The 12,359-nt window shown below is 41.3% G+C and overlaps 1 protein-coding gene across 1 annotated transcript in view; it reads left to right on the forward strand.

The window, feature by feature from the left end:
• NRDC (nardilysin convertase) overlaps positions 1-12,359 on the forward strand; it is a 42,865-nt gene that overhangs the window by 24,846 nt on the left and 5,660 nt on the right. Inside the window, exons 19-25 of the mRNA XM_084637613.1 lie at positions 2,573-2,624; positions 3,870-4,020; positions 5,342-5,469; positions 9,676-9,838; positions 10,971-11,002; positions 11,345-11,483; positions 12,049-12,096. Of these exons, the coding sequence (XP_084493739.1) occupies positions 2,573-2,624; positions 3,870-4,020; positions 5,342-5,469; positions 9,676-9,838; positions 10,971-11,002; positions 11,345-11,483; positions 12,049-12,096 (713 nt within the window). The remainder of the gene's footprint in view (positions 1-2,572; positions 2,625-3,869; positions 4,021-5,341; positions 5,470-9,675; positions 9,839-10,970; positions 11,003-11,344; positions 11,484-12,048; positions 12,097-12,359) is intronic.

The following is a 12,359-nucleotide window of genomic DNA, read 5'->3' on the forward strand; positions in this document are numbered from 1 at the left end:
CCCCAAAAAGACCGTTCCAGCCCAAGAGTTTACAGTTTAGGTAACTAATTCAAATGTGACTTGCAGGCAGCAGCATGTGGTCTCTTTAGACCCTTCATTTTTGTTCATGTGCTGGCAATTTTCTCCCTGTCTGCTATCACTGTTGCATTAAAATATTGTATAATTTCTCTGTTTCATTAATCTCTATTTTGCACTACTTTAAAGTAATGTGTTCCTCTTTCAGGGCTTTGTGTCCCAAAGGCAAGGATTCCACATCTTTCAAAATTGAAAAGACACAATTTCATGCACGTCCCGTCTATGGAGAGCTGTCCGGCACAGCAGTTTTTACTAACTAAAATACCAGATCATGTTGTCTGGGGATTTTCTTTAGGGCTACCAATGGGATGATTCATTAACACACCTTTTGGTTTGTGTTTTTAAGGGACTGTTAAGGAAAAGTTAGCACATGTGACTCCATTTTGGTTTGGGGCCCACCATTGTTTAAATGCCAGCACATCATACACCAAGAGGAGTGATCCTTAGATACTGAATCCCTGTGAAAATTCTCCTTCTTGTCTCCAGCCTGCCTTGACTCCCAGTATCTGGTTTTTGTCAGTCTCTAACTCCCTGTCTCTTGGCCTTGATGTGAGGCCTCCCATCCTGATAATAAAGGTTATGATGCATGGCTTTAGGACCAGGCTGTTTAATTAACATACTGGTTTAGCGCGAGGAATGCACCAAGCAGGGATAGGTGGTAGATAAGACAAGGGTTTGTTTATTGGCTAAGGTTTCCGATGCACGAGGGCAACATGCTTTGCTAAAAAGTATATAACCTTTGTATAATCTGTAATCAGGATCCCCTCCTGGCTAGCAGGGGGGCACCACGTTCGAGTGTAATAAACTTAGTGTCTTTTGGGAACTCTGCAGTTGTGGACTTTGTTTATGTGCCTCAGCCTAGATTCAAACTGTGCGTATCCTACCAGGTGTAATTCGCAGCAGTTGTGTGCGTGTCCTCTCAGGTGTAATTTGTAACAGGATAACTCTTTTGCTTAGCGCTAAGCAGCTCTAAAGGCCAATGCTAGAGCCATGTTTTAAGAATCCCTAAAGACTCAGTAAAGTATATTTCAGGACTAGGCACCAAGAGTGCAATTCCTGGAGCTGGGAAAGCACCTAATCTCTTTAGGTCTCATTTCACCATATGTAAAATGTAGATATGTAGATGATACTAATGGTGAAATGAGACGCTGCTTCACAAGATTGTCGAGTGGAACCCGTTAATGTTTGTAGAGAGCTTTGACATTGTTTAATGGTTAGTGCTATATAAGTGTAGATTGTTGTTATACCTCTCATACAGTGAGAACCATGAAAACAAATATTTATTATTTACTACTCAGTGGCACTATAGCTGATGTATAGGCTTGGAAGGATTAGATTTTTATCAGTAAATGTCCATTTCACTGTACATATAAACTGACATCAATGATAATCGAAATTTACTGATAGGTAAAGTAAGAAAATTGCTGCTTGAGAACTTATTAAAGTTTGATGTAAGGATATTTACTTTATATATTTTGACATGTGACATTGACAATTTGTAATTTAATGGTTATAAAGCTTTATCTTTTTGAACCTCAGTGACTACTGTCATTAAATAATTGTTTCCTCTCCAGTTGTCTGACCCCCTTCTAATTACCTGTAACAGTGAACATTTAAACTGATTTAAAAAAAAGAAGGAAGTGCTTAAAAATAAACATCAATACTATTCATCAACATTTTTTTAAATCAAATTCTGCCAAGCCTACTATAATCTGATAGTTATTTCCCATTCTAAGTACTGGGAAATACTGCAATATTTCCATTACCACACTTTAATAACTGCTTGACAAATGGAGAGTTCTTTTGACGGTGTAACTGAGGGCAGAATTTTTCAGACAGAGTATCTTACTCTGGAAAGGAATCCACTTTGAGTTTGCAGGCTTGGTGGTTATAAGAACTGTAGGTTTTTCCCTTTAAACTGAGAAAATGTGACTTGGAATCCTTGAGACTCAATAAATGTGGAAACAATGTTGCCATTTTTGAGTTATGTTTTCAAGCAGGATGGCATTTCAGTTTTCAGTTAGTGACGCTCTTTTAGGGTTTGTATATTTTTAGAAATTGTTGTTGTGCAACCTTTGCATTGCTTTTAAATAAAAGTATAACATTAATTTTTGGCAAATATAATCCAAATGCGTAAAGATAAGGTCTCTGCCTCAGTCAGTTTACAATCTGGTTATGTACTGTCTGTTATCAAACTAAAATGCCTCTTAACTCCCACAGTATAAATGTGTTGTCGTGTCCCCCCACCCACCAAAAGTTCAATTGTTACCCAATATTTTGAAGTGAAGGTTTAAAGAGTAAGTGGGGACGGAAGGGAACTACTTTGGTGATTTAATACAGATAAAAATGTTCTCAGCTGAACAGACATTGTCACGTGGGGTTCAAATAAAATAACTGACAGGAAACAACAAATGGGGTGAAGGAAAAAACAGTTAAATGTTTAAAGCTGCATGTGTTTCTGCAGTTGCTCATTTGTGGGTTTTTGGGTTTTTTCCAGCTTATATACGTTTCCATCTGATATCTCCACTGATTCAGCAGTCTGCAGAGAAGTAAGAATTACCTTTCTCATGCTTATCTTGCAGAGCAGCCAAAATTCCTCTATAGGGTTAAAAACAAACCCCGCCCCTCCAATTAACTTGAAGATAGAGGAAACCCAATTGTTATGTTCTTTCATGTTCTTTACAGTTCAGTAGTTTTAGGGGAATGGTTTATTGGGGAGGGGAGAAGTATTTGTGTAGGAGAAGGGAAGTGTGTAAGATTTTTGGTACAGTTTTCCCATGGCAAAGGGCAGGGAAAATTAAAGTGACAGAATAGTAGCAGTGCATCTGCTCGAACAGAACGTTTCTGCAAAGGCTTTGTGCTGAAAAGATTTGCCTGTTGTAGACACTATAGCCAACAACTTGGGGAAAAGTGTGTAGGTGAGGAAAGAGACTGAGAGCACCAGTTGGAGAGCTATAATATGTGAGCACATTGGATTACAGTTCAGCATGTGCAACTCATCCTCCCATTCATGGCACCCCTACTATCCCCGAGGTCAGACTATCAGTTGTAACAAACAGTATAGTGACTTTATCATAAGACCACTAAGGAGCTGCAAGGGAGGAGTGGGCTTTTTATATATCTTTGTAAAACTATATTTTTCTGAAGGTATTGGTCTGAACTTTTAACCAGAAGCACTTGGTTCTAATTCTCTTTGGCACTCAGAATTTTTAACTGGCTTAAAAGGACTTTTTCTTAAAGTAATCTTTTTATACCTATTAAATCCTAATCATAGCAACTACCACTTCAAATAAAGCTCTCTCTCTCAAATTCCTTTAGCATATTTTCTATATTAACATCCCAATATTCAACAAACACACTTTACTATGAGCTGATGTTGCTTGAAATATACATTATTTATTCCAGTTGGATTTTAAACCACATATAGTAGGGGTTGCTTGTGTACTATCCTGATGTGCCTTGTAAAATAAATAACTTCTCTTTTCTCATCTGATGCAAAAGTATTTTAATTAATGCCAAAATGACCTCTAGGTAGCCCTGTGTTTTTTGATAGAGAGAAATTCACAGCTCTGTGTTTGTAGACTTCTGCATTACCCAGGACTAAATTTCTTGCAGAATACAAGTCCGTTTTTTAAATTGGATTTTGTGATTTAAGTCTTAAATGTCTTTAGCTATTTAGTGAAATAATTCTCTAGGACACTTTGGCATATACCCTCAGACCCACTGACTTTATGGTGGTTTGTGTTTTTTCTCTTCCTTTTTGGGTTCCCACTTTTACCCTTTTCTCCATGCAGTGTGGTGCTTTTTGATACTTTTGTAAATATTCTCACCCACAACCTTGCCGAACCAGCATATGAAGCTGATGTTGCTCAACTGGAATACAAGCTGGTAGCTGGAGAGCATGGTTTAGTCATTCGAGTGAAAGGATTCAATCATAAACTACCAGTAAGTACTAGCAGTCTGTTTTCACTACTGTTAAGTCAACCAGCCATTTGCTGGGCATCATTTTCTAAACTATTCACAGCTCTGTCGTTAAATATTGGTGTCTATTAGTGGTCTTGCAACCCATTAATGGTTTTGTATACAGTTTAAAAAAAAAATCAGTCTTCCTGTTGTGATGCTCATAAATCTGCAAGAGCAGAGAGACTGTGTAAGTTTCCAGGTTGGCAGGAAGGCATAGTGACAGGGATCGATGCTTGTGGGAGTGCAGGGGGGCATCACACCCAGCATGAAGTGCAGGAGACATTCAAGAAATCTGGGTGTGGAACAGTGTTCCAGAGGTGATCAGATGAATTTATTAAAGGTTAACAAATTCTTCCCCCACACCACCCTCCTCCTTCCCCCCGCTGACTTACTCAGGACATGGCAGCCTCAAATGCTGTTGCTCTCTGGAGGCTGATGGGATGAGGAAGAGTAAGGGCTTGTCTGCAGTACAACTATTACTGGGTCAAGGGACTTGGTTACAACACGGTTAACACTTGTAGGGTAGATTTAACAAGGTGAAAGCCTTGGATAGTTCAAATTGCAACTGGGTCCTTTGACTTGATTACAGTTGTAGTATCTATGGGGCCAAAGTGTATCCTTTGAAATATACACAGCAAAATCTTCAACATGAGGGAGAAGGAAAATCATGGGTGTGGAGAGTATTGAGGCGCTGATCTGTACTGCATTCTGCAATTATTTAATGCATTCTCAGCTTCCATTAGTATACATAATTTTTAAAATGCACTCTTCCCCCCCCCCCGCCCCCTTGTAGAGATACAGTAGTCAAAATAAACAAATGTTCTGCTGCCTTATTAAAGGAGACCTGCAAAGGAGGGATAATAGATTAGTGCATGCATGCAACAGGATTTGTTTGTGCTTATCCTTTATTTTAGAAATATCAGGAATACTGAGTCTTGTCCTCCCTGTCTTTTTGGGGGACGAGAGAACTGGAATGGGGACTTTTGCAGCCCCCCCATTGAAGGGGCGTGGCTGTTGAATCTTTCACAAGGAGAGATTTTTTTCCCAACTGTTTAGAATGCCTAATAATCAAAATAGACCCTGGAGATTTAAACAGTCTTGACTGAATTCCCTTTCCCTTCTGACTTGTTCAGGTATTTTGTGATGTCATCCTACTAATTCTCTAGTTGTCCTAAAAATAGAGAAGGTTCTGAATTTCTAATATAGGAAAAATGGTCTAGATTTCACATTCATCCTCTTCAGCAAATAATGTTCTCCTATTTGGTAAAAATAGCTTAGAAAACAACTTTTTTTTTCTTTCCAGCTGCTCTTTCAGCTCATCATTGACCATTTGTCTGACTTCAGTTTTACTCCAGCGGTTTTTGAGATGATAACAGAGCAGCTAAAAAAGACCTATTTTAACATCCTCATAAAACCGGAGACCCTGGCCAAGTGAGTGTCTGTGGAGAGATTAAATGTGGATGGGCTTTTTCTGGTTTAGGTGGAGGTATAGTTAGAGTGGAGTTTTCTCTGCTTTCATTATGTTGTCATGCAGCTGCAGGAGTTCCCTGTTATAAGGATAAATTATTGTGCAGTATTCTGCATAGTCAGTGAATGCAATGAATCTTGGCGTCCTCAAGAATAGAGCACAGAACTTAAATGGTAACATTCTGCTTTATGGTAAGTGCTGGTGCAGCTGATTACATGACAAAGCAGAGGTATTTTTTTCATTCATATAAGGGGATGTGTATTGAGTAAATTACAAACCAACAAAAATCAGTATTAAACTCTTGTCATGCCATCTAATCTCAAGAGAGGATGGTGTGAGTGGAGGAGAGAGGTGATTTGAGACCAGTAGAATCAGGCCAAGCAGAGCTAATTTTACATACTAATATTAAAGGAAGTTGCAAATCTATTTCACAGTGGTGAGAGGGGTTTGTAAAAAATCTCCGCTGACAAGGGCAGAAGTTAAAAAGAATTCTTGATAAAGCTCATGGACATTAATCTGACACTATTTTTATAAAAAGGCACATTTAAGACACTTACACGGGTATGTGCCTGACATCATCATTTGAATTAAGAATTGGGGGGGAAAAATAAACCTCTGATTTTAGTCTCCCCCAAACAAAATTATTTCTTATTTTTCTGAAAGCTGCAGTGGAGACCAGTTTGGATACTCTAAAGCGTTTTTGTCTGCTTATAATAACCAATACAGTTCTTATCCTTTTAAGATGAGACAGAAGTGAGCAGGAAAATACCCATCTCAGAAAGAAGATACAATAATTGTCTGATGTTACCTTAGAGACCACAGATTACCCTACGCTGATTTTACTCCGCAAGCGATAAACATAACTGTTAACTGGGAATCATGTTTAATGTCTAAAACTGCCTCTAAAATCATATAAGCCTTGTACCTCCTGTTCCAAAACACACATGATGCACTTTGTAGAGACAAAACTCATCCGTTTCCTGGGGTTTGGCTTTATTAATTAAAGGAATTAGTAATAAGAATGCTCAGTCCATGCCCTTGGTCTGCTCTCAACACAGCTCGGTACAGAAGCCTGCCTCTTCCCTCTATTGCTGGCTGATGGAAGGTGGGGCAGGACTGGCTTCAGCCCTTTTTGGTAGGACCCTGTAACAACTGTCTTGTCTTGATTTCAGTGTGAGGTTTGCCAACCCCATCACATTGGATGCTCTTTAATAAATGAAGATGTTTCTTACAACTAATTTTATGGTGTAACAGAACTATCACAGGCTAAAGCCCAAGCCCGGCAGGCTACGCAGCAGTGAAACAGCCCTGTAGCCTGATCCCCATGAGCTCAAGTTGGCTGGCACAGGCCAGCCGCGAGTTATCTAGTTCGTGTGTAGACATACCCATCTTGTCACAGCTAAATACAAGGTCTAACAGATAGTTTTAGCATAAGTAGTTGGCACATATTCTAAGGGACCATTTAAGCTGAAGTGGGCTGTTAACACTCCTATAGTCATAGGACAAAATGGGGGAGTTAGTGGGTTACAGATTGTTGTAATAAGCCATAAATCCAGTGTCTTTATTAAGACCATGCTTTTTAATGTCTAGCAAAATTATGAATTTAAGCTCCCAGGTTTGTCTTTTGAAAGTGTTATGAAGGTTTTCTTTGAGGATGAGAACTGATAGGTTAGAAATAGAATCATTGTTTTGTTAAGAGTTCACCCACTGGTGATAGGGTGTTTTTGTCTTTTTATCATTTTCCTATGTGAATTCATTTGAGACATAGTGATATTTGTCTGGTTTCACCCACATAGTTGTTGGGGGCATTTGTTGCACTGAATGAAGTACACCACATGTTGTGATAACATGTGTAGGATGGGACCTATGGATCTTTAAAGGTGTGTTGTGGGGGGTGTTGCTTGTTGATGTTGCAGAGGAGATATGTCTGCAGGTTTTGCATCTGTTCTGGCAGGGTCTGATACTGCTTTGATTTGGTGTGTCCTGGTCTATGGGGAACTTACTTCTGATGATGGGGGAGGGGTGTTTGAAGGCTAAAAGAGGGGGTTCAGGAAACTTTTTTTTTTTCCCAGGATGGAGACCCCATATGATTCCCAGTTTGGGATGGTAGGTGAGAACTTAGGGTGTGAGGTCAAAGGAGATTCAATTTCTGTATTTAAGTGGGTTCTCAAGGTATTTGGTTGGCCTGTTCCATGATGCAGTTTGTTTCTCTGGGGGAATGTCCTTATTTAATGAAGGCAGTTTTAAGTGTGTTAAGGCAGCAGTTCTCAAACTATGGGGTTGTCAGGGCTGGCATTAGACTTGCTGGGACCCACGGCTAAAGCTGAAGCCCGGGGCCCAGGCTTTGGCCTTGGGTGGCTAGGCTCAGGTTACAGGCCCCCCACCCGGGCAGAAGCCCTTGAACTTCAACTTTGGCCCCCACCACCACCCGGGATGGCGGGGCTCAGGCTTTGGTCCCTGCCTTCTGGGGTCATGTAGTAATTTTTGTAGTCAGAAGGAGGTCGCAGTGCAATGAAGTTTGAGAATCCCTGCATTAAGGTATATATCCTGGACTTTCTCCATGGAGCATGTTCTGTGATGTATCAGTTCCTGGCTGTATGTAACAGACTTCTTGATGTATTTGGGATTATTAATGGATCTACGAAGGTAGGCGTGGTGATTTGTGGGTTTCTTGTCGATTGTTGTCTATAGGGTTCCATTGTTGAAGTTGATCCTAGTGTCCAGGAAGTTGATGCCAGTGTGGGAGTGTTCTGGAGAGAATTTAATGGGCGGGTGGTGGTTGTTGAAAGTGGTGGTGTAAATCTGTGAGGGAGTTCGTTGGTGCGGAGAATGAAATTTCATTGTGTATCGGGTATATCATTGGTTTTGTGGGTTGTCCCCAAAAATTCTTCAATCTATAATCCACTTCTGGTCCTATGACTACAGGGGTGTTAATGGGCCACTTGGCCTTGAATGTTCCCTTAGAATACGTGCTAATTTATGCTAAACTATCTGTTAGACCAGGGGTCTCGAAGTCCTGGCCCATGTGCCATCTGCAGCCTGAGAACCTCCCCACTGTGGCCTGCAGAGGAGAGACGCATGTAGGCACCCTGCTAGCAATGTCCCCCGCAGCTTCTGTTGGCTGGGGGAAAAGGGATGGAGATACCATCACTAGTTGCCAGGCAGAGTCAGCCATGGAGGCAGCGTCACTTTTTTACACAATGAAGATAAACAAATCAAAATACCGAACAGAACTCTCTGGTGCCCACCTCGCTGCAGTTCTGAAGGTTTCAACTGCTCAGTCACTGAGGCCAAACATCAATAAACTGACCGAACTGAAGCGTTGCCAGGTGTCCAGCGAACACGGAAAATTCTCGGGCAGGTGAAGAATTGTATAAAGTTGTACGAAAGTTTTATTATTTCTAAGAAAGTCAAAATAAAAAATACAATAGAAACGTTTTCTTCTCTGAACACCATCTGCAGTGACCTTATTGGCCTGCTGGGAGGATTTGAGGACTGGCACTGGCCCTAAGGTAAATGGAGCTTGAGACCCCTTTGTTAGACCTTGTACGAAGCTGTGATGCGCCGAGCACCTTTCTCAGACCTGAGGAAGAGCTCTGGAGCTTGAAGGCTTGTCTCTCTCACCAACAGAAGTTGGTCCAGTAAAAGGTGTTACCTCGCCCACCATGTCTCTCGCATCCTAGGACTGACACCACGAGGAACACGACACTGCCTACTACTTTCATTTAATAGCCTATATTACCACATGCAGCTCTGCTTCTGAGAGATCATGGTGTGAACCCTTAGAGCTGTTTGAGTGATTTGTTAAAACTCCTGCAGTGGGGAAAAAACAGACCTATATCAGTGACCTAGAGAAGAAAGGGTAGTCTGTGCATCACAACACACCCCAGCAAAAGCTGTTTAAAAAGGTTATTGTGGGAAGCAGGCTTTAAATCTTTTACCCCAAGGACAGCCCAAAGCAGTTGGGCTGCAGTGATCCCAGGGTATCTGAGGCATTTTGGAGCTGAAGCAGGGCTGAAGTCCCTGGGCAGACTGATGGGTACTTGATATTTCTAGTTAGGATTAGCTGAAATTCTGCTAGTCACAGATCTCGGATTTAAGAAGTTATAGGTTCTAAATCCCTGGTGGGTAACATATTTTGAATTAAATAACATTTTCTCTTGTTACAGAAATGTGCGTCTCTTAATTTTGGAGCATGGCAGATGGTCTATCATAGATAAATATGAGACATTAATGAAGGGCCTTTCCATCGAGTCTCTCTCATCCTTTGTTAAGGCTTTCAAATCTCAACTCTTTGTAGAGGGTCTTGTACAAGGAAACTTCACAAGCAGAGTGAGTACTAACCTCCGCAGCTGAAGCATACTTTCTTGAATTTAGAAAGTGATTAAATGCAGCTGGCTCAAGCCCTGTTTCACCAGCCTATGCCTTTGTCTGTACTGGCAGTTTTGGGGATATCTCACATAGGTGCAGGTCCTCCGTTAACACCATGGGACAGCGAATGTAGAACTGGCCACTGGTGAATTTATCCCTGTGTTATCTAAACGCACTCAGTAATCTTCTAAACTCCAGGTATTGATGACATGGTGATTTAAACACTTCAGTGCTGGTGCACCTGTGGAAGAGTTACCTAAAGCAATCAGTGCAGATACAGCCTGTGTGTGACAGGATATCATACTGTGTGTCTAGGGCCCAACACTCCTATTGTTACTCTCTCTCAGCTGCTACTGAAGTCCAGTGAGGACTGTCTGATCCAACCATAGGCCTGACCTAATCTAGCAAGCTTTTTAAAACTTGGCTACAGCAGGGTTTGTCCCCATCCATGCAGTGTCACAAACCTATGGCCACTGAGGAACAAACTTGCAGTCTTCACTTTGTACCCATCAGTTTGTACTTGGTCTGTCAAGCCTTTTGGGAAATTCACCAGGGTATTGGTGGGGATGGGGATTCTTGTAAGGACAAAAATAGCCATATGGGCTGTTGGATTGTAGGGGACGCTGAGGGTTAACCAAGATTCTTATGGAGTCTTTGTTTGGTGCCTAAGCTGCTCTGACATAACATTCCCACTTACCTAGTACTACTTTTGTGCACATCCATTGCTGTGAACATCTGTTAGCAGATTCTCGGTAAGACATTTTTCTCCTTTAGTGTCCTCTTTCCTGGCTTCCACGTTGCCCTTGCTGAGAGGCTACAAACTTCCAAGGAAGAGACTGGATTGGAGATGTCATTTTCCTTCCACAGCATAACACAGATCACACTGTACTGTCACGCTGTAGGGGAGGAAGTGACTTGGTGCTGGGTTAACCTCTGGCCAAAATGTTGTAATGTGTGGCAAGGCTGGGGAGGATTGGACAGTTGTGTGTTTGCTGGTTCGTTTCTGGATGGCTGTACTATATATTGGGGCTGATACCTAAAGGGCTAATAATTCCCTTCTCCAGAGTAAAACTGTTTATGCTTTCTCTCTTAGGAATCAAAGGATTTTCTGAATTATGTTGTTCAGTGAGTATTTCTCTTTGACACTCACCTTTTTACAAGTGGGAGCTATAAGTATATTACAAAGTTACGAACCTTGGTTAACGGGGGCGGGGGGGTGGCTGGGAAAGAACATTGTAAACAGTTGGAATTTCCTTTTTTCCGAAAAATGTAACTGTATTGTCACTATTTTCCAGAAATCTGGTTTTGATGGCAGTTAAAGTAAGATGTGGTTCTAGTTTGTGGGAGTGGGAGGGGATTGATGCTAATTTGACTTGAGGCATCTGGAATATGAACATTGGTTCTTTGTTTTGGTTTAAGGAATGGGAAGTTAAGTATTTGATGCTTTGCTGTTTGGACTCTCTTTAGAAAGCTGCAGTTCTTTCCCCTACCGCACCCGTGTCCTGTTCAATTTCGGGTGGTGGACCTGCCCAGCACACACCTACTCTGCAAAGTGAAAGCCCTTAACAAAGGTGATGCCAACTCTGAAGTGACAGTCTATTATCAGGTAATGTGTTAAGCATTTTGAGTATACTCATTTATTTTCCTTGTGGTGACTGCTGGCTTTCGTAATGCAGACTGCACAATTCTCCAACCATTATTTTCTAGAATATGTTCTGAATTCTAGTGAGCCCATCAACAGAATCCCCATGAGCAAGACCCAAGTTACTAAAACCTTCTTAATGAAGTTATAGTCCATATTATTTTGTGTGAGAGTTCTAGATCTATTGTGCCTTGTGCAGGCATATTCCATGCTCTTCCATATTGATATTGCCTTCCTCCCCCAGATTGTGCCTGCCTGTTCTTTGATTACCTTGAAATAGTCTTTTCAGCCATACAGTGATCACTGTCCCATGAAGAGACCCTTGTCTCTCGCTCAGGGGGCTGTTTTGAGCACACATCAGAGGCCAGAAAGTCTGATTTCTTTTTGTTGCAAATTGCAATGCTTAGTGCTGAAATCCATCCTGAATTGTTTGTTCTCTTAACGAGGTCATTCTAGTGACTTGGACCCATAGCTCTTCTCTTTCCATGAGAAACTCCTAAAGTGTTTTCAATTAATTTTTTTCTTTTAGTCTGGGGCTAGGAGTTTAAGAGAATACACCCTCATGGAACTGCTTGTGGTAAGTTTTTGCTCCTTTCTTAACAAATCTTGCGTACTTATTAACATGTGCCCTGAGAAGCAAAATTTCTGTCCTGCCCCTGGCATTGTTTGCGGTCAAGAGAATGCTACAGATGAAAATGAAACAAAGGTGAGACACACACATGCCTGTGATCTGCTCTGATTAGCCTTTTACTTCCTTTCTGGATTTTGTGGATACGTGTGTGTTAGACTGGTACCAGGACAGCCCAAATGAGCCATTTCATTCCTTTCTGGGATGTGGGG

Source organism: Lepidochelys olivacea (genome assembly GCF_965140295.1).
Source record: "Lepidochelys olivacea isolate rLepOli2 genome assembly, chromosome: 8".
Classification (NCBI taxonomy): Eukaryota; Metazoa; Chordata; order Testudines; family Cheloniidae; genus Lepidochelys; species Lepidochelys olivacea.